At 56.1% G+C, this 20,806-nt stretch overlaps 2 protein-coding genes across 7 annotated transcripts; one reads left to right on the forward strand and one right to left on the reverse strand.

Annotated features, from left to right (window-relative positions):
• Nucleotides 1–855: 855 nt before the first annotated feature.
• Nucleotides 856–9,717, reverse strand: LOC310917832 (chloride intracellular channel protein 2-like). Its single transcript, XM_083876416.1, has 6 exons — nucleotides 9,308–9,717; nucleotides 4,783–4,892; nucleotides 4,232–4,357; nucleotides 3,145–3,251; nucleotides 2,584–2,765; nucleotides 856–2,440 (listed from the first exon to the last, which is right to left on the reverse strand). The coding sequence occupies exons 1-6, from the start codon at nucleotides 9,359–9,361 to the stop codon at nucleotides 2,279–2,281; spliced, it is 741 nt and encodes a 246-aa protein (XP_083732542.1). The 5' UTR covers nucleotides 9,362–9,717; the 3' UTR covers nucleotides 856–2,278.
• On the forward strand, nucleotides 8,565–19,547 carry LOC310917830 (protein eva-1 homolog C-like). 6 transcript variants are annotated; one of them, XM_083876411.1, is made up of 8 exons: nucleotides 11,281–11,766; nucleotides 14,552–14,751; nucleotides 16,314–16,437; nucleotides 16,626–16,778; nucleotides 16,937–17,080; nucleotides 17,240–17,311; nucleotides 17,657–17,746; nucleotides 18,441–19,547. In XM_083876411.1, the coding sequence occupies exons 1-8, from the start codon at nucleotides 11,547–11,549 to the stop codon at nucleotides 18,824–18,826; spliced, it is 1,389 nt and encodes a 462-aa protein (XP_083732537.1). In that variant the 5' UTR covers nucleotides 11,281–11,546; the 3' UTR covers nucleotides 18,827–19,547. The 6 variants fall into 6 exon arrangements, with proteins under 6 accessions (XP_083732539.1, XP_083732537.1, XP_083732534.1 ...); XM_083876408.1 differs by having other exon boundaries at nucleotides 17,240–17,746; XM_083876412.1 differs by lacking the exon at nucleotides 17,657–17,746.
• Nucleotides 19,548–20,806: the final 1,259 nt, after the last annotated feature.

Here is a 20,806-nt window from a genome sequence, read left to right on the forward strand (position 1 = left end):
CACAGAGCAGCAGCATCAGACCTGTCGTGCTGGACTCCATCCTCCAGCTCAAAAAGGCTTCGTGGGTTGACAGGTCTGAGCTGCAACATCCAAGCCACGGACTCCTGCTGCACCTCCCTCTCTTTGCTGCTTGGCTTGGCCAGGAAGCCCAGCAGGATGTGGGTGGGGACTGTGAGAGCCCCACAAGCTGGAACCTGAGTGTGGTGTGTTGGAGGATGTGCATGAAGAGGGCTGCAGAGCTGACAGGCTGCAGAGAAGGGAACTTGGTGGCTCAGACCTGTGTGGTTTCTCTCCAGGTAGGAGCTTTCCTGCAATTAAGTGGATCAGGACCCAAGCAGGGCAATTGGGACGTTCATGTCACCCCAGGGGGCTGCCTCTGTACCTGCAGCTTTGGGAAGAGTGTGAACTGCCTCAGTGCTGTTCTCTCAGAAAATCCACCTTTCATGAACCCATCTCATGGACGGTGCTTGGGGACACTGGTGGCCTCCACCACTGTCTGCCTTTTTTCCAGAGAGTGAGGATGGGTATTTCCCTCCCAAAACTCCCCAGACCTCAGCACTTGCTCTGAATTGTGCCACAACGCAGCCACAGTGAACAACAGAGCCTTTGAAAAGCCAGACCTTGTGCTGGTCAGCCAGGAGAAGTGCCAAGTCCTGCCTCCAGGGAGGAACAGCCCCAGGCACCAGGACACGTTGGACTGACTATGAGCCAGTGATCCAGGCCAGCAGATACTGCAGCTACAGCTTCACTTCTGCTAAATCTCAGAGGAGTTTCCACTGCAGGAAAGCCCCCTCCACTCCACAGGACCCTCTCTGCCAGCAGCCTTGGTGCCTGGCTGACAGCACACTGGAAAAGCATAATAAAACATAGTTTATTGCTGATCTTAGTTTACAAAAAACCAACAAACCAAAACCCATTAGTAACAAATCCAGTCCCCAAACCCAGCACTATCTGAGGCAGGCTTGCGAGGACACACTTTTAGTGCAAAGAGGAAAGTGGCAGTGAGGGCTGATGGGGCTCTGCTCACTTCAGTTCCCACAGAACCCACCGTGCCCACTGTACAGTATTGATTTGCCCTGGGGCTGGTTAGGGAGGGCTGGCCGAATTCTCAAGCTCTGGTGGGAGTCCTGGGGGAGCTGGAGGTGTTGGAGGGGCAGCACAGGATGTCACAGCTGTGCAGAGCAGCTCTGATGCCTCGTTTTAGTGCCACAGGACGTGAAGGCATGCTGACCCAAGGGGCACTGCCCACAGATTTCCACAGACACAGCACTCTGCCGAACAGCTGCTGTCTGTTCTCCTGGGCTTTCCAGTGTGGAAACCCAACGTGTGCCCTCCCCTGTGGCTGCTCCCAGCCTCAGGTGCCAGAGGTTGGTGGGAACTAGAGGGGTGTGGACTTAGAGCACAGCTGCACCCTCTGCAAGAGCCCTGCAAGGCACAGAGGCTTCTGAGCTGGGAGGCACTACACAGGACCTTGCAGCCAGCAGCACATGGCCCTGGGCACTGGCAATCATGGGAGGGATGCCCTGATCCTCAGCCCTTCATCCTCAGCCCCTTTGCAGGTCCCCTGATCCTTTGTTTCCTCCCATAGCTGGTCCTGGCACTGTTGCACCAGGCACCACCCCCAGCACCCACCCACCCCCACGTCCTATGGGGAGTCAGACCCGTGTCACAGCCCTCCACACTGAGCACAGTTTTTCACTGCAATGAGCTGCCAGAGCAGAGCCTTTCCATACCTTCAGAGGGAGCTGATGTCTTGGAAGAGAGAGCTGCCCAAATGCCAGCCCCAGGTGCTGAGCAGGTTGGCAACAGATGAATGCAAACAGCTCCAGCCCGGGGAAGCACTGGCATCCCACAACAAGCACAGGATGGCTGGGACCATACAGAGCTGACAGATGGGGATGGGGAGGCTGGGCTGGCCTAGCCATTTGTGGGTCTCATCTCTTCCATGAAAGCACCACTGCAGGAGGCTAGTGCTCAGCTTTTCACATGAAACATAGTCACAGGCTGTAAGAAATGTTTTTGGGGAGTAGGATGCAGCTACATCCAGATGGGAGCAGTATATACACGAGGCCAGTGCTGCTGGTGTGCAGGAGTTTGCAGCCAGCAGCACGGGAGGAGGAGGCAGTGGCAGTGAAGCAAGGTGCTGTTTCTGAAAGGCAGGAGCTAGCGATGCTGTAAACTCTCTCCAGTCTCTCCACCAGCTGGTTTTGGTTGTGTCAGGACTGCAGAGTTGGAGGGCTCAGCCAGGGCAATGCCGCCAGCCCACCCCACCCTAGGGTTAGGTCATCTTCCTGGCAACACTGGCATACGTGTGCTCGATCTCCTCGTCTGCAGGGCAGGTGTGATTGAACTCATCACAGGCATAGGCATTGTTGAGGTAGCGCCAGACGCCCGTCATGTCCTTCGGGATCTCGAAGTCACGGTACTTTTTGGCTGCAATCTAGAGGAGAGTGAAGGAGGAGGAGGCTGAAACTTCCAGGACCTGGGGGAGACTCGCTCTCTGGCTTTGGCAGGGGTACTCCCTGTCCACTCCTCTTGGAGCAGGTGCCCCCCTACCCTGGCCCTGGGAGCTGGTGCCGTTACCTTGATGATATGCAATTTGGGCAGGAGGTTGCAATCAGCCAGAGTCAGATGGTCTCCATCCAGGAATTTCCTCTTGGAGATGGTGATGTCCTCCACACTGTCCTGGTCAATCTCCTCTGGGAGAGGAGTGTTCAGGTAGACATCCAGGCGGTGAAATTCCCGCAACAGGGCCTTCTCAAAATCTGGGAGGGTGGGAAACCAGGAGTAGTGAGTGTGTGCCCTGGGCTCCCAGGCAAGCTTTAGGCTGGGCTGGGCTGGCTAAGCCTCCCACAGGTTTTGCAGAGAGGGAAAAAGCCCTCAGGGCCACACCATTGGGACACAACATTGACCCTGGCCAGTCTCTGTTCCCAGGGGACTACAGCACCCCACGCTCTGCTGTTATCCCCATGGAAGGAGCAGAGAACTGCCTTTATCCTTCCCCTCTGCCCCTCCACTTCCCAAGGAGGTTTTGGAGAGGCAGGCAGAAGGACCCTTAACCCGATGGCAGGATTTGCCAGCAGACAAAAGCATTTCTCCTGCTGCAGTGTTATTGACTAGAGTCCAGCAACCCACAATCCTTACTGATATTTGCTTCTTTGCGCGGGTTCTTGATGTATGCCGAGAATTTGGCAAAGATGTCACTGCCCACATCAAAGGACTCCTTGTACTTTGGGCTCAGGTGTGGATACCTTGAAAAAGACACTTATGTCAGTGCAGGCAGGGATGGAGCAGGGGTGCAGCAGTGTCAGTTCCTGAGCCATAAAGCCCAGGGCTGGTACTGGAGGACGCAGGGGATATTTAGCTGGCTGTGGGAGAATCATGATGATGTGAATTACTGCAGCTACCACCCTGTGAGCTGTGTCTTCTATCCTGGATGTTTGCCAGGAGACAATCTCAGGGCAGATACCCCACAGCTTGGGGACACTGGTGGCAATGTAGCCCCAGAGCAGAGCTCTGCCTGCAGGCAGTTCTGGCCCCGCCCAGAGGATGCACATGGGTACAGAGGGGTCTCAGGGAGCCAGAAGCTCCCATTACATCCTCAGGAACTGTCTTCTGTTTGCTGACTTGTCCCAGGTTGTGCTGCAAGGGCAGACACATTCAAGGAGGCAGGTGACAAATGCATTTGAGCTTCCTCTTCTGCAGCACTGGGGGGGCTGCAGCCACACGGGGCATGGGGGAGGCTGGTTTGGGTGAACTCAGGGAAGACACCCCCCCAGCCTCCCTATGGGCCACCTGCATTGCTGCTGTCAAGCAACAGTATTTGCTTTCACTCAGGTGAGTGTACTGAATACAAACAAACAAAGGGGTCTCACATTCCCCTCTACCTCAACACCAGCTGCCGCAGCCAGTGGCAAACCCACCAGTGCCAGGATCCCTGCAGGGCCCTCCCCATGTTCCACCTCTGCCCCCAGATTGGGGATGCAATGGCTGGTGCATTTCCTCCCATTGTTTTCCATTCCTGTTGTCCCCATGCCCTCCCTGGTGGACTCAGCCCCTCAGCACTGAAGGCCCTGCCCTGCAGAGCAGGCTCAGGGGCTGGGGGTGACATCTGCCTGCCTGGGCTGCCCTGGGGCACCACCTGGCACTCTGCCTCGGTTTCCCAATCTGCCAAGTCCTGGACAACACTGTGACACGCCCCAAAATGGGGAAAGAGCGAGTTTGCCATTACGTGGGTGGACCCAGGGTCTGCTCCAGGAACTCCTCAATCTTGATGAAGTCTGTTTTCAGCTCCTTGTTGAACAGCAAGAAGGGTGGGTTGGTGCCTGGTGCTAAATCTTTCAACTCTTCAGGTTTCCTGGAGCAGAGAAAACAAGCTGGCTCAGAGCCTGTAACACCTCTGCCTCCACAGCCCCCAAGGAAAGTGGCCATGGCAGAGGTGGGGGCGAGGAGGGGGCACAGGACCAGAAACACCCTCAGCTCTGCTGGCTTTGGGAAGCTGACAAGTGCTCCCCAGCCTCTGAATCTGCCCAGTGGTGCCTTCAAGTCACCCTCACATCCAGCAGGACAGGGAGTCCCTGGGCCATGCACTTTGGCAGGCAGCCCAAGTCCGTGCTGGCCCACAGTTGCATCCCAAGTGAGGTGGGCAGTCCGTGGGCAGTGATTGTCCCTGTGCAGGGACACACGGGCTACAGAGCAGGCAGGGGGAAGAAGGGCTGACAGGGGAGCTGAGCAGGCCGTGTCCCACCCCATTGCTGGCCAAGGGCTTCAGTGCCACCTCACCTGGTCATGTCCACTGTGGTGACATTGAACTTGACCCCTTTGAGCCAGAGCACCATGAAGAGCCGCTGGCAGAAGGGGCAGTTTCCAATGTTTTCTCCATCCAGACCAGCCTGCCAGGAAAGCAGAAAAATGAGGATTTAACCTTTCCACAGACAGGATGCCCAGAACTGAAGAGCCACTGGGCATAGCAGGCTGCAGGGAGCCCCTCCCGACTCCAGGGGGGCTCAGCTGCAGGACCCACCCTGAGCCATGGCCCTGAGAGCCACTGGAAAGAACACAAGAGCACACTCAGGATGCCAGGGGTTGGATCCTTCCCAGAAATGTGAGATAAAGCCAGAAGGAAGTGGAGAAGGAGGCAGGGGGAGAAGGTGATTGCTGATGGATGGGGAGGAAGGGAGGGTCCACTTGGCCAGGAGGCCAGGCTGGAGAGGGTGGGAGAAGGGAAATGAGCTCATGTTTGCCAGGAAAAGAGCAGTTTGTTTTCATGCGATGTCCATGTCTGCCTCCGGTCCTGTGTGTGTTTCACAAACTCAGGCACAACGAACCCAGGCACAATGTCCTCAGGCCAAGAACCTCTCAGCAGCCTACCCCAGGCTGGGGACAGAAGGGTTGTGCCAAAGAGAATTTGTGCTGGCATCCCACGCAACGTTGGGAGGAAACAGAGACGACTGTCAGCTGCTAAAGGAACCCCTTTCAGCCCCTCTCCATGAGCACGGCCACAGGCACAGTGAAACACATTTCTTTGCTCTGTAGCAGCTGGAAATCTCCTTTGCAAAAACGACTGAAACACCTTATGAGGAGTTTGGCAAGAGGATATGGCAGGTTCCCCCATTCACAAAAACTGGCTGAGATGCTGCTGTGAGAGGAAAGTTGTGCAGTGGTAAGAGATAAAATGGCTCACAGGAAACTCAGCTTCTCTAAGAGAATTACCAGGTTCCTAAGCTGTACATGGACCGTGGTGCTCTGGCTCATGTGGCCACCCCGCCCTGGCAAGGAGGAGCAGCACAGCTCACACCAGCCCCATCACAGAGGGATGCTGCTCCCATGGAACAGTGTGTGGTGGAACATGAGCCTTAGTGGGACAGCTCTGCACTAAACCTTGATATCTGACAGTGAGCTGAAGTCCTGAGGCTAAAGCAGGAGGGTGATGAAGATTTAAGAGGATCTGGCAGAGTCAAGTAGCATCAAAAACCTCCAGGGTGGGCAGCTGGACATGGCTCCAGAGCTCACAGCTCTTTGGGGACCCGGAGACAGGATGGCTGAGGAGGCAGAGACCTGTGCCTGGTTCTCCTGGGCTGGAGGTAGGTGCTACAAGTCACCACAGATGCCCAAAAACCTTTGGAGTCTGGAGTGCTCAGCTTCTGCAGGAAGATAACACTCACATCAAACTCGCCCTAAGGGGGACTGTAAAAGGATCAAAACAACCCCCAATACTCCTGGGAGTAACCTGGAGCAAGGGGTCTGTTTTTCTGTCATGCCAAGGTATTTTAGTCCTTCCAGAGGAAAGAAAATTACTTTTAACAAGTATTTTTTATGCTCAGCTGTCACGAAACTATGTAATGAAATCTGAGGAAGGAAACGGGAACTGAGAAATGTCGATTCCCTAAGATGTGCCCAACAGTGAAGCTGAATCTACACATAAGACTGGTCACTGTCTATTAATAGCAAATACTCCCAGAGGGGCGACAGCTCAGGAACATCCTGTGTCATTAATAGCAAATAGGGCTTCTTTGGAAAGGGGTGAAATGGGTCTCAGACTTCCTTTGAAGGAGCTGGAGGGGAGAGACAGAGAACAGCTTTGAGGGCTGCCCATGGGCAAGAGTGCAGGGCATCTCTGCTCCCCCTCCCCAGCACCCCTGACAACTGTGACCCCAAACCACGGCCATTCTTTGGAGCATCTCCAAAATCACCAGCTCAGCTCATGCCCAGCATGAGGACCAATGCTTTCCCTGCCAGCTGCACTCTATTCTACTTCCCTGGCCTGGCACAAAGCTGGGAATGAGAGGATTTAATTTGTCCTGCTGTTCCCCCAGGAGCTGCTGTGCTGAGCCATGGCAGCTCTGGTGGAGCCACACTGGGACAGTGGTGAGGGGAGGGTTGTCCTTTGCTCGGGCCGCTCTGGGCAAAGACTCTGATCACCTGCTTTGGGTTTTTCCATGCTTGTCTGGTAGCTCCAGTCCCTGAGATGTTCAGGCTGGTCTTCCTCCTTATCTTTTAAAAATAGAGAGGTGGGGAATTTCGGACTAAAGTGAAAAGAAAATCAGGATGGTCTCTGCAGGGAGAAAGAATCAGGCCCATACCAGGATGCTCAGAGCCAAAACCTTTATCTGGAGGAACTGGAGGGGAGCTCCACCAGTGCCAGGGCACTGCTGGGGGAGCATCAGGCTCTGGAAGGGCCTTGCTGGCAACCACTGGCCGTGGGGGGAGCGTCAGGGAGCCAGGAGCCCTCAGGGGAGTCTTGCAGCCATGCACCCTCCCTCCCCGAGCAGCACGGAGTGGGGGAGTCATTGCTCTTAACTTCCTTCCCCAAAGTGCCTCTGCTGCTCCTCCCGCTGCAGCAGGAACTGGGGTAGGGGCACAGACTGACATTCCTGAATCTTTTGTCCTCAGATGACAGATAAACCCAGCGTGGACTAGCACAGAATCTCTAGGAGGGCTGCAGGCTTTTAGCTCCAACTGCCTGAGGCATCACTAGGCTGCACTGAAACTCTCCTGGCAGTTCCTGTAGTTTCCCCGTGGTGAAACAAATGCAATGGGAGGAGAGAAGAGTTTTGTCTGCTTGGGGCACTGCTAAATATTCGGTCCCCATGGGACCTGCCACAGCTCCTGCAGCCACTCTGAGAGCCGGGAGGCAGCTCAATGCCTGGTGGAGCTGCAGAGCAGAGCCTCCTTCCAGGCAGGGAGAGCCGGCAAGAAGATGCTCTTGCGAGGGATGTGGCAGGGTGAGAAACCGCCAGCCCCTTGGAAAACACCCAGCCCAACCTCAGGGTAAAGCAGGAGTTGCTCTGCACCCTGTCCATCCATCCACAGTAACTCCAGCATTTGACAAAGGGAAAGGCAGGGTGCCACGCTGTACCAGTGGGGGCTGTGGGAGCACCACCTTCCCCCAGGATTTACAGCTGTCACTGGTCACAGAACAGCCGTGTCTGGGGTGTTCCCAGCCCGCAGAGGTGCTGATGGCACAGGAAGGCGCCTGTCAGCAGCTACAGCCACTGTGTCTTTGGTAAAGCTGGGCCCTGAGTGCTGGGAAGGGGAGGCACAGCATCAACTTTTCTGGGGACAGACGAGCCAGAACGGTTTTTTCACACTAAATTACAACAGAGGGGAAGTCCTGACAGTGCTGTTGGTTTTCTGTTTCACTTCCCTCTGAAAATCCCCTACAATGTGCTGCTGCCGTTGCATTCACCTCATGTACTGTTCTCTTTTCTAGCCATCCCAGGGAGACACGTTAAGCAGACAATTCAAGGCTCACATTACTTTTACCAAGAATACACTTGTCTGGATTCTCCTCAGCCAAGCTCAATGTCCAGCAAGAAGTGCTGTGGCTACAATTTTGGCAAGGGGATGAGGGAGATCTCTCCTGGGAAGACTCAGATAATCCTTTCTAGCAAGTAGGTCTAACTACTGCCCAAGAAAGGCACCACTCAGTGCCTGGAACTGCTGTGTGCCTGTGTCAGGGAAACCAGCACCTCTGACCCAGTCATTTTGGGCACTAAACTGCCCCAGGAGGAGAGCAATGACGCCTGTGGACCTGAGTGGCTACAGAGAAACCACCCTTAAAACCTCCATGAGGTGGCACAGAGGTCATTGCCCCCTAGTCATTGTCACCTGACAGCGTGTCCCGGGGCCCCCCTGGTGCTGCTGTGGGCAGATGAAGTTACCAGCCACCAGCTTTAGTTCCTCTCTTTTTGCACCACCCATGGTCACTGCAGACATTTTGAACTAGAGTGTTAAAACATTCCAAGGAAAGGGTCCGGAAAATTGCTTAACAGGGAAAAAAACAGAAACCGTTTCCAGCGAATACCCCTCTGTGATGCCACCCCACCTCGCCCACACGTGGACTCCCACAGCAGCTCCCCAAGCTATCCCTGCTCGTTTCATAACCCTGCTCTCAGAAGAAGCTGAAGTGGCTGCTCCCAGCCCTCCTGCTTGCTGTTCCCAGGCTAGGGCTTATCTGGGCTTGTCTTATCGGTGTTTTGAGAGGCACTCTCAAGAGTGTTCCCACTCCTTCACCATGCTGTGCCACTTCTCCGGGGTGCACAAAACCCACAAGACCAGGGCATCTTTCGGAATGCTGGGTGTGACACCCCACAGTCCCCACACCACTGCGTGGTCCCCCAATTTGGGCAACCACACAGCCAAGCCTTTGTGGCGAGCGACACTGAAACTGGTACCCATCTCCAGCCTCACAGAATATCAAGACACCCATGAAGTTCCACCACTTGGACCCAGCTGGATATTGGTGAGTGAGCCAAAGAGTCACTGCCCCCTGCCCACTCCCCCCATCCCTTCCCCCAAGACCCACCTTCACAAAGAGCTCGATCTCAGGCTCCTTGGTGGTTTGCTGCCGACTGTCCATCCCAGCCGTGGGGGGAGGAACCACTGGCCACACACTCTTGTGGCGAGTCAATCTGTCCCCTGTAGAGCTCTGATGGGGGGAAGGCTTTCAGAGGGCTGCTGGATTGGGCCTCTTGGCTGCTCTTACTCCAAGAGGGCTGGAGCTCACACCTTCCTTCCTTTTGAAGAAGGGAGGAGCAATGGGGTGTGCTCCGGACCCGACAGCGAGGGGAGGAAGCTGCAGGGCCTCTCAGACGTGACTCAGCATGGGTCTATCTGGTCACATTGAGAGTCTATCACACCCACCCAGGCGCTCCGAGCAGTGGGCTGGCATCCCCAGCACCTCTGGTGTCCACAGCACTGCTGCTATCTCTTCCCGGGGAGCAGGGGTTTATAGAGGAAGTGTCCTGCTTGTTGCTCCTCCTGCTGTCCCAGTCTTGGCCCTTTGCCACTCTCCCACCCACATGCTGGTGTCCAGTGCCCCAGGCCTTCTTTATCAATTTGGGGTGAACCTGACTGACCTTTTCCTGCCTCCTGTGGCTGCATTATGACAGGCAGCTGCCCAGAAGGAGGGTACAGCTCCTCTCCCAGCCCACCATCCTCCAGGGATCCCTCCGGGGGCTCATCTGAGCACCCCTCGCTGCAAGGAGCTGGGCTGAGCAGGGCAGTGCTCAGGGAAGCTGAGCAGAGCAGTCTGGGCACATAGCACTGACTTTTTGAAGCAGAGGCACAGCCCTTGGGTGGGAAGGATTGCAAAATCCTAGGCTAAGGCAGGAGATAAAAGATGCTGAAGCACGCCGGGGAGCAGTGGGGAACTCCAGAGTGCCCCTGGCAGCTGCCCAGCTGTATGGCAGGATGGTGGGATGGGATATCTTCAGGGCTGACCTTCAGCAGGGCCCCATTCCTGGAACTGGGCTGTTTCTCAGGAAGGATGAACAGCTTGCTTTCTTCCCCAGGATGGGAGGGAACTGTTTGCTGTCAGATCACCCTGGCTGCAGAGACAGCAGAGATAGTTTCCCAGCAAGAGACCGTTTCCCAGCAGAGACAGTTTCCCAGCACACACAGGCTTAACTCTTAGGCAAGACCTGTCTTGAACCCCCAGACCATTGCACAAAATGGGGATCCCCAATGTTTAACTCAGCTCACCCCCCCAGCTCAGGGAAGCTCCAACTTTCCCCAAATAATCAAACCCTAATCAGACAGTAATCTCCCTCAAGGCAATTAGGATGGGAAATGATTTTGCAGACCTCTGGAGGAGACTCTCCAACAAAGATGTTTCCCCTGGTCCTTCTACACAGCCCAGAGAGGTGCCAACACTAGGGGGTGCAGGGGTGGGGAGGTGGGGGGGGGGGGGGCATTTTTTTTCTGCCCCATCAAAACTTTGGGAGAACTTGGAACCCTACTCGATGGGACTGGACACTCTGAGTCACTCTCATGATCCAGAGGTATGTAATGGCACTGTGAGTGCCTCACAGGGCCACGGCATCACCTCATTACAAGCACAACAGCCACCCACAGCTCCTGCTGTGGAGCCCGGGTGATGTGTGCTAATCCCCGCTGCTGCCACAGCCTCCCCAGCTGCCCCTGCCTGGGCAATGCTGAGCCTCTGGGAGCTGTGATGGCTCCTGGCACTGCCAACTTCTGCTGTCTCTGCTGATCTCAGAGCCAGCAGCTCCAGTCCATGGTATTTCCCTCCAGCTGAAGCAACGGGCAGGGATTTAACTCCTGCAGGTGAGAGGCAGAGTATAACACGATGTCCTCCTCACAAGGTGCCAGAATACCCAGTACCTGGCCCCACAGAGGCTGGCAGCAAATAGGGTCCTTTCCACACTGCTGCATGCAGGAAGGGTGTTTGTCTTTTCTGCAGGAACAGCCGCCCAGGAGGCAGCTCAGGGAGCCTTTCCCTTCCTCCTCACAGAGTGAATGGCCGGACATTTCCCGAGATTGAGATTACAGCACACACGTATCTGGATTTCTGTCCCACCGTGTCTGGGAGAAAGCTGGGGGCACTTTGGAAACCTTTCCAAGCCCTGTTCCTCTTTCCAGGGGGAACAGAGGTAGGAGGGAAGGGGCTGCCAGTTTCTCTGCCAGCAATGGGATGCCAAGGCAGTAAGAGGATGCCCTGGGGGAAGCGTTCCTGTGCTGAGAGTGACCCAGCTGTGCCCAGTAGCCTCTGGCCCTGGGTACCAGGCTAAGAGTGGGTGCACATGCGTCCACCCAGCCCCGGGACTTGGACAAGGCAGAGAAGTGAGCCATTGTCCCTGTGCAGTGTCAGCCCTGCAGGCACCACCCACCGCCCGGGCCCCAGCTGGTACAGGCTGCAGGGTGGACACGGTGCCTGTGCAATGGCCGGGCTGCTCCGGCCAGCAGCAACCGTGGTCCTGCTCTGCTTTGCTGTGTGTCTGGAGGCCAGCCCGGAGCTGTCCGGTGAGTCAGGGGGAAGGCGGGGAGGAGGGAGATGCTGCACTGGTGTGATGGGAGGATGAAGCAACAGCAGGTTGGTGGGGTAGGGATAAGTGAGGTATAAACCATGGCAAGCCAGAGTAAATTCCCCCAAAATGCTGGGATTTCTTTATCCCCACACAGGGCTGTTCTCTAAAAACACGCTGCACACATCCCACAACTCTGGTGTGTGTGAGAGTGGGTCCCCAGATCTGCTGTGCTCTCTTGGGTAGTTTGCAGGCAGAAATGCAAAGAAACAAATATCAAGCCAGTCCCTGAGATGTGCTGAGCATCTCCTCAGCCACGATGCTCATGTCCTCGGTGCTGGGCAGTGTGTAGAGCTGAAGGAGCACCCAGTGCTGCCCTGCCAGCTTTCCCTGCTCTGAGAAAGGGAGGGAAGAGTTGGGTTGAAGCTGTACCTGTACCAGAAAGAGCTGGTGGCTGTGGCCCAGCTAGAGACACTTGTGAGTACAGGCGCTGCAGGGTGCCTTGCCACGAGACAGAGCATGGGCCAGAAGCTCTCCCCAGGGCCATGCTGGTGAGCCTTTTATAGATGTAGACAAGGCAGAAATTTGGGATCCCTTCTGCCCCAGCTCTTTAAGCAGTCAGGACAGTTGCAGGCAGACTGGGCCCCAGGCATTCCCCAGGGATCACCTGGAAACAGCCATGCACACCTTCCATCTGGTCAGCCGAGCCCAAGTGGAGACAGCCTGATGCTGCAGGGTGGGCTGTGGTGAGGAGGATGTGATTTCATCTGGACAGACCTAACGACACAACCACAGCACTGGAGACTGAGTCAGCTGTACTGGCACAAACCACTCACAGAGCCTGCCCACAGCTTCCTTGACATGAATCCACCCAAAAAACCATCTTCACAACTGCTCACTGGCCCAAAAGAGTGTGATGGAGAAACCTCTGCCCTCATGGCAGTCTTTGAGCCTCAGTTTTCAAATACAAACCACTGGTGCCTTCAGCCAGCATGACAGCAGAAAGTGCCTGCCTCAAGGCTCTGTTTGGGGAGACCCATTTCTCCTCCTCCTATTTCTCTCTCCCCTGAGTTCCCTGCCATCCCTAGGATTTGACTGAGCCCTCTGCATCCAAGGCTCCCCAGAAGTGGGGTGTTTAGGCAGCCCTACATCCAGCAGTGTTGGGTATGGGCAGCTGGATTTGGAGTCAGTGCTGAGCAGAGGTCAAGGCCAGGGTGCCTGGTCTGCTGCCAGGTGTGGGGCTGCTGCAGGGGATGCAGAGAAAGGGGAAGAGGGCTGGCAGCCTGGTCAGGGTCCTGTGCCCCTCACAACCCCCAGCATCCAGTGATATGGGACAACCAGAGCAGAGGGACAGGACAGAGTTTGTCCTGCCCCCTCTTCATGAGCACTGCACCCCAAGGGTTTGATCCAGCTCTGTGCCATTCAAAGAGCATCTTTGCATCACACTGAAGTTTTGATCTGGCTAGAACACCTTGTCTACTGCCACCTACCCTCCTGTACCTCTCCCTTCCTCTGTCCTCCAGCATGCAGAGAAGCAATCGAGGGCTTGGTTCTGGGATGCTGTGGCCACCCACTTGCTCATCCCAGTTTGTGAGGGATAATGCCAAGGGAGAGATTAACTGGGCCAGAGGCAACTCCCAGCTGCAGCCACTGACATCCCGGATTGATGCTGACTGCAGATGCCAAAGGATTAGTGGCAGCACTGAAGGTGAAAGGGGCTGATTGTGCTGCTGAGCCTGGCACTAGTTTGCAGAGGTGGGGGGAGCTGGTGCTCCCATCTTCTTATCTTGATTTGAGGAAGTTTGACACAAAGTTTGGCCTCAAAATGATGCTTCCCCTTTGCTTTTGTTTTATTCAAAGATGCAAAGTGCTTCATTCAGGGCCTACAGATCACATTTCATCAGCTTTTCTTGCTTCCTCAGCCTTCTCCAGGTCCCTGCTCAGAGCACCTGGCAGCTTGAAGAGCTGTTACCAAAACAGCTTCCTTGCCCACCCAGTACAGACAATGCCAACTGGAGCCAACACTGCATGTTAAGCAGCCTTGGAAAGGCTGGGCAGGACAGTCCCACTTTGTTGTCCCCTGTAGGGAAAACAATGGGGGCAGTAGTTTGGGACACAAACTAGGCAGGATTGAAAGAAAGAAGCATTCTGTGATGGGAATTCAAGGAGGGAAGGGCCAGTGCCCATTGAAAGGGTTGTGGGCCAGGAATAGTATGCACCAACACACTGGGCTTCTTCAGCAGAGACCCAGCTGGGCTCAAGTGATGACTTTGTGGCTCACACTCATCCATACTGACCCAGCCAGCTGTGGGAGCTTGCAGCAGCCCCTGGACCTTTCTCTCATCCAGCTGAACTTGTGACAGACTTGTGACAGAGTGCATCCTCCTCCCCCCGACTCCAGGGATCATCACTGGGGGAACCTCTCTGGCTCTCTCTTGTTCTCTCCATGGCTCCATAACAAGCCTGATTTTCTCTAAACATTTGCTCCTTATGGGATTTCCCCATCTTCTCTGACCTGCTGTACTGCCTCCAGCTTTCCTTTCCTGCTGCTAACCAGCTCAGCTATTCCATGCTGCTTTCCAGGCTCCTGGCAGCAATGCTGTGTGCAAGGTGTGCTACAAGCCCATCTTCTCTGCTGCTGTCCTGCTCTGATCTTGTTCACCCCATTAGTGCCTCATCTCAAGATATCCTCACTGCCACCAGCACTCAGATGCCCAAGTGCCATCACGGATGTGGCCCTGGTGTCTCCTCTGGACAATGCCACCCCTGCTTTCCCCTTCCAGGGTACCTGCGCAAGGTGCTGAGGAACCACACTGCCCACACCTGTGATGGAGAGCAGCTCCTCATCGTCTGCCCTCACAAAACCACCATCAGCATCCTCGGGGCCTTCTATGGACGTCGAGTGCCCAGCACCCACCTGTGCCCGAGCCCTGACAATGCCTCCCAGGAGAGCACTGAATGCACATCGGCCACTGCCCACCTGGTAAGGAAGGGACCCCAGGGGCCAGACTGCACAGCCCTCTGTCCCCACATCACTGAGCTGCCTGCTCGGGCTGGGGGGCTGCAGGCAATGCAGCCTCCCCATGCCCTCTGAGGAGGTTTCCATCAGCATCAGGAATCACAGGATCAAAGAATCAGAAACACTTGTTGAACTCTGTTAGCCTTGGTGGTGAGACCACTTCTCTGGGGAGCCTGTTCCCAACCACCCCCTGTGAGAGGAACCTTTTTTTAATATCCAGCCTAAACCCGCCCTGACACTATTTCAGCCCATTCCCTTGGGTCCTGTCACTGGTCACCACAGAGGAGAGATCAGTGCTTTCTCCTTCTCTTCTCTTCATGGGGAAGTGCAGACTGAAATGAGGTCCCCTCAGACTCCTCCAGGCTGAACAGACCAAGGGTCATCAGCCAGCCCTCATAAGGCTTCCCCTGAAGGCCCTTCACAGTATTTGTTGCCCTCATTTAGATATTCTCCAATAGTTTAATATCTTTCTTATATTGTAGTGACCAAAACTGCACACAATACTCAAAGTGAGGTTCCCCACGCAGCACAGAGCTGTACAATCCCCCCCCTGGCTGAGCCCGATGTCCCCCAGGACATGGTTGGCCCTCCTGGCTGCCAGGGTACTGCTGATTTAAATTCAGGCTTTTGTTCACCAGAACCCCAAGATCTCTTGCTGTGGCACTGCTTTCCAAGGCTCAGCTCTGTTTGGGCAGCCACTGGGAAATGAGATTGCTTGTGTTTCCTTAGTGAATTTCCTTTCTGGCAGCAGTGAAGATCAAGCGGAGGCTCAGTCCTGAGCTGGGCGGGAGGGACGGGGACAGAGGAGGGGAAAGAGAGATGAGAAGGGGCTCCGTTTTGGGCTCTGGGAACCCCGGGCTGCGTCCCGGGACGGCAGAACGGGAATAATCCGCTCCTGCTGCTGGCAGCCACTGCTGGGGGGCAGAGAGGGGGACAGGCAGTCCAGAGGCACCCAAAGCCGGGCGACAGGAGACTCCTGACAGAGCCGAGGGCTCGGCGCGGCCACTCGGGGGCTGAACGCGGGTGGAGGGGGGAGAGACCGGGGAGAGACCGGGGAGAGACCGGAGAGAGACCGGGGAGAGACCGGAGAGAGACCGCGGGCACGGCGGGGCCCGACCGGCCGTGGGTGAATCTTTGTCCCCACCTTGTGGCCGCGCGGGGACATCGCAGGGACAGCGGGGACCGAGCGCGCCGGGCGGGCGGTGTCAGTGCGCACCTGCAGAGGTGTGGGATGAGGCGTTGGGATGAGGCGTTGGGATGAGGCGTAGGATGTACCGGGATGGCGGCACAGGCAGCAGCAGACCTGCGCTGGCACACGGCTCACTGTGGGTGCAGGGAGGAACTGGGTCAGGAACGGGCACTGGAATTGGGATGTTTGTATCAGGGGTGGGCAGGAGTAGCTGTGGGATATTTCTGTGGGGTGAGAGGCCACTTCCCTGAGCCTGGTGATAGCACTGACGGACAGGAGGTGAGAACAGCCTCGGGACTTCTCACTCAGCTCACGCCTGTTCCACTCTGCTCTCCAGAAGCTGCTGGCTGAGTGCCAGGACCAGCAGTGGTGCCAGTTCTCAGTGCACAGCCAGGTCTTCGGGCCAGACCCGTGCCCTGGGACACACAAGTATCTCATCACTTCCTACAAATGCCGGCCAGGTGAGGTGCAGCACGGTCTGGGTAACACTGCACGGGCTCTCCCTGACCTCAGCTGCTCAGATGGGGCAGGAAGGAGAGCATGGCTGCTCCTGTACCTTGCAGCCCTCTCTCAACCCTCCCCCTGGCCTAAGAGAGGGGCTGCAGGTGATTCAGGATGCATTGGGGCACTCAGCGATGTCACTCCCTAGGGAACCATCGGATCAAGACTGTGTGTGAGAATGACAAGCTCAGGCTGCAGTGTCGACCAAAATCCGTCCTGGCCATTTATTCTGCAACTTATGGACGATTCCTGCAGGGAAAATCAGAATGCGATGCCTTGAACACTGGAGGACCCCATATAGGTATGCCAGAATGGTTTGAGACAGAAATGGGGCAGGAATCGTGCATGGCACAAGTCCATCACTGGGCTGTACCTGTGTCACTTGGCCTCTGCTGGCTGATGCCCAGCAGGGAGGGGCAGGCAGCTCTGCCCACAGGTCCATGCCTCATGTCTCTGCAGAGTGCGTGGCTCCAGATGCTCTGCGCAGGGTCTCCAAGAAGTGCCACCGCAAGGGGAATTGCACTGTGGCTGCTGACAAAGCCACCTTCGGGGACCCGTGCCTCCCCGGAATGAAGAAGCAGTTGCGAGTCTCTTACACCTGTGGTGAGAGCTCCCCACGGAGCCAGGGGCACAGGGGCCACTGATGGAGTGTCTGCTGTGCCCACCCTATGCCAGGCAGGCAGAGGCTTGGGGCTCCCCAGGGAGGCAGGGGCTGCAGTGGAGGAGCAGGGTGGTGATGCTTGGTGTGTGCTCTCCTTGCAGTGCCCAAGCAGCTGCTGGAGGAGGTGGGCCCTGACACCTCAGACCCCTTCCTGCTCTCGGACTACATGCACGGTAATGTGGGGGAAGGTTACAGCACAAGCAGTGTGGCGCCGTGTCCGTGCTGGGGTGAACCAGCCCTTCCATGGTTTGTCTGCATCCCTGGTACCAGTTCCAGACTAGCATCTCTGTCCTGTGGTGGAAGCCATCCCTTGGTCAGTGCCCATTCTGAGGGGATGGAGATGGCATCTGCTGGGAGCAGGGGAGAGGAAGACACACAGGGTCATCCCTGCAGACAGCAGAGCACTTGTGCAGGAAGGATGGAGTGTGGTATGGGGAAGGACAGGCAGGAGCAGGCAGCTGGGACATGGGGCACCAGGAGCACCTTGTGTCTCAGCCTGCACCTCCTTGTCACTGCAGGTGGCTGGTACAAAGGGCCCAGGTTCTCCAGGCTCCAGGAAGACCGCATGATTTTTACTAGCTCTCTGGCAGCTTTTGCCCACCTTTGGGGTATGTGCCCTTCCTGGGTCTCATGCAGCACCTGGGGAAACAGGACAGGCCGGGGGATGGCTGACCTCCTGGATGGCCCCAGCTCAACACAGGGCTCGTCTCAGAGGCAGCCAGACCCCAAACCTCTCCAGCAGGGCCAACAGGTACACGAAGGAGCAGGGCACCAAGCGCCCATGCTGGGTTTGGGATGGACAGGTAGGGTGGGAGCTCAGAGGCTGAACAATCCCCAAAGCCCCACAACATCAAGAGCCACAGTGTGGCTACTGTCCTGCCTGTGGACCTTCCTTTTCCAACAGGCCAGATTACCCTCTGGGTCTTTTCCTTCCTGCACTGTCTGCAGGCACTGATTGAGACCACCTCTCTGCAGGCAAATATTTCCCTTGCCAGAGGAAGTTACTCATTTAATCTCCCAAGGGATTATTTTTTCCCCTGCTCTGCTTACCCTGCATCCCAGTGGAGGTTTTCTTTGGGGAAATGCACATTTCAGGACTAGTGGGTGCTGATGAGACCTCAGGTGACACTTCCATGATCACTGGGGCGGGGTCTGTCCTGCCTCTGCCGCCTGGGTGGTGAGGGAATCCCTGCTCCTCTCCTCTTACTCCCACATGCCTGGCAGAGGGGCTTTGCAGGCACTGATACCCCACAGACTGAAGAGCAGTTTGTACCTGGTGTCTTTCTTTCCTTTTCCCCTCAGGTGTCCCAGAGAAAGTTGCTCTCTACTTTCTTTGTGGAGTCTCAGGAGGCCTCATGCTGCTGCTGTGCATCATCAGCCCCAAAACGACCTTCCTCCAGGAGGTGGGGGAGGCTCTCAAAGACCCAGAGCTGGGGAGCAGCTTGAAGCTGGGCAGGACAAAACTACGGGATGAGCAGGATGAAGATGTCCCTGATGACAGCTCCTCAGACTCCTCCTTCCGCCGCCTCACCAACACCTACCGGGCCACTGACAGCATCTTCAGCCCTGAGCTGACAGCAGCTATGGAGGGAGCAGCGGAGCACCAGGGCCACAGCGGGGAGGAGATCTGGATGCCCAAGGAGTCAAGCCCCTATGCCATACACAAGATCAAATCAGCCACCAAATAAGAACTGGAGGAAAATGGCATGGAGAGCAGAGGGGTGCAGGCGCTGTGGGATCTGACATCAGAGAGACATGAGTTTGGGCTCCTTGGGGTGATTTGGCATCCCAAGCAGCAGCAGGGTCATGGCAGCTCCAGTGTGTCCATCAGCCCACTGCTCCATCAGCATGGAAACCTCTAACCTGGGGGTGACATGCAGTCCTGCAGTGTGATGAGGGGCTATATTAATGGCTCTGTGGGCCACAGGCTCCTTTGCCACAGACACCACTAACCCTAACTTAACCTCCCAATTTTCAGCTTGCATCATCTGGCTCTAGAATTTAACCCTGATCAGCTGTGCCAAGCCCACCCTGAGCCCTTTGAGGCTGTTTGCTGCTATTTCTCCTTGGGTACTGGCTTCCACACCTGGTGCTACAAACACACCCTGCACTCGGGCACTGTGCCAGTGGCAGAGAGGCAGGAATGGCCAGGACACAGGGAGAGGCAGGTGGAGTGGGTGTGAAAGCACAGCAGGCATCCCCAGCACAGCCCCACCACGGTGCAGGCCATGCAGCCCTGCTGTGCCAAGGTAGCTGCTCCCCAGGCTGGGGCCACTGGCAGCTCAGCACAAGACTGGCTCTCACTCCCTGCTCTGTCACCCAGTGTTGCTCTGTGCTTTCCTCTCGACTTTCCCTGGTGGCAGAAGAGCCCCAAGTTTTAACTTGCTGTGGTTTTTTTCCCAGTGAATAAATGCAACAGCTCTTGGGCACAATATCTCTCCCCAGCCTTCGTCATTAGTAATGAAAAGGGGGAAAAGGAAAAAGCAAAGTTCAGCCCTCACTGTGCTGAGAAGTACCTTGCTTCCCACCAGTGCTTCTGGCACTGGGCCATGGGAAGCAACAAGTTGGGCCTGTTTTACCACAGGAAAGCATAAGGGGAAGGGAAAGGGGGAAAAGCAGTCTCCATCTGAGTCCCAGGAAGGCTGCTTCCCTGTCCTTGCTGCTCTTCTTGAGCCTAGGGCTTCCCATCTGGTAAGCAGTCCTGGAGCAAAGGTCCCAGATACCATAGAGGGACTTCTCAGGAGTCCTGCAGTGCCAGGAGGCCAGGCTGGGGCTGGGATCTGCCCCAACTCTAAAAGGCAGTGCAGGCTTTTTTAGTGCTGTGAGAAGAAGCTGGATGGAAGCAGCAACAGAGCTCTCTTCACAAAAGGGACATCCAGGCACAAATGCTCTTGAGCCAGCACACAGCAGAGTCTAGTGGGAGGAGCCAAGGACCTGCGTTGTACCTGATTTGGGGATTTGCTGAGGGAATGTCAGAGCCCAAGGAGAGCTTGCAGAGCTCTCACCTCCAGCTGGCCCCCAGCATCCTTAGATTTGTCAGCAGGACTGAGACCACAGCCTTGCCTCCATGCTCGGACAACTGGCACAGCTACACACCCATGGCTTCACCTTGCACTTCTTGCTCTCTTCATCTTTTCTCCCACACGCCCCATGACCAGAGGCAATTTCAGCTTTGCGTGGTGCAAGTCACACCCCTGCAGCAGGGCTGGGATTCCCAAGAGCCTCACCAGGGGCACCAGCATGGCAGTACTTTGGAGACTGGAAAAGCCAGCTTCCCAGTGCCAAGCCTGGGCAGGAGAGGCAGACATGAACCTGTCCCAAAGCAGTCAGCTCATCCCACAGAGCTGTGGGCAGACTCGGATGGGAGTTTTGGCTGAGGATCTTATCCCACAGGATAACCATGTTTCCACCGGCAGTGGGATGTGTCCTGGCTCTCCCTGGCTAGTATGCACCCAGCTTGTATTTTTGGCTGGGCTGTGCACTTAACATGCATGGGGAAGGGTAGGCACCTGGATCCCACAGGATCCCAAACCAACAGCAGGCATTCCTCAGGGAGCCCCCAGCCAAGGACAGAAGCAGTGACACTGGGTGAGGTGGGGCTGGAGAGGGCAAGTGGCCAAGGAGGGAACAAGGTGAGCTAGAGCTGCATCAGCCCTAATCAGTTTTGG

Source organism: Zosterops lateralis (assembly GCF_965231275.1).
Source record: "Zosterops lateralis genome assembly, chromosome: 21".
Taxonomy (NCBI): Eukaryota; Metazoa; Chordata; class Aves; order Passeriformes; family Zosteropidae; genus Zosterops; species Zosterops lateralis.

Bases quoted from the DNA above. Each gene is read 5' to 3' on its own strand.
- LOC310917832 (XM_083876416.1), bottom strand. From the start codon at position 9,361: ATGGACAGTCGGCAGCAAACCACCAAGGAGCCTGAGATCGAGCTCTTT. The intron at 4,358-4,782 runs GTGAGGTGGCAC...TCTCTGCTCCAG, and splicing joins ACCACAGTGGACATGACCAG to GAAACCTGAAGAGTTGAAAG. The intron at 2,441-2,583 runs GTAACGGCACCA...ACTCTCCTCTAG, and splicing joins CCAAATTGCATATCATCAAG to ATTGCAGCCAAAAAGTACCG.
- LOC310917830 (XM_083876408.1), top strand. From the start codon at position 11,547: ATGCGTCCACCCAGCCCCGGGACTTGGACAAGGCAGAGAAGTGAGCCA. The intron at 16,779-16,936 runs GTATGCCAGAAT...ATGTCTCTGCAG, and splicing joins CACTGGAGGACCCCATATAG to AGTGCGTGGCTCCAGATGCT. The intron at 17,081-17,239 runs GTGAGAGCTCCC...CTCTCCTTGCAG, and splicing joins GCGAGTCTCTTACACCTGTG to TGCCCAAGCAGCTGCTGGAG.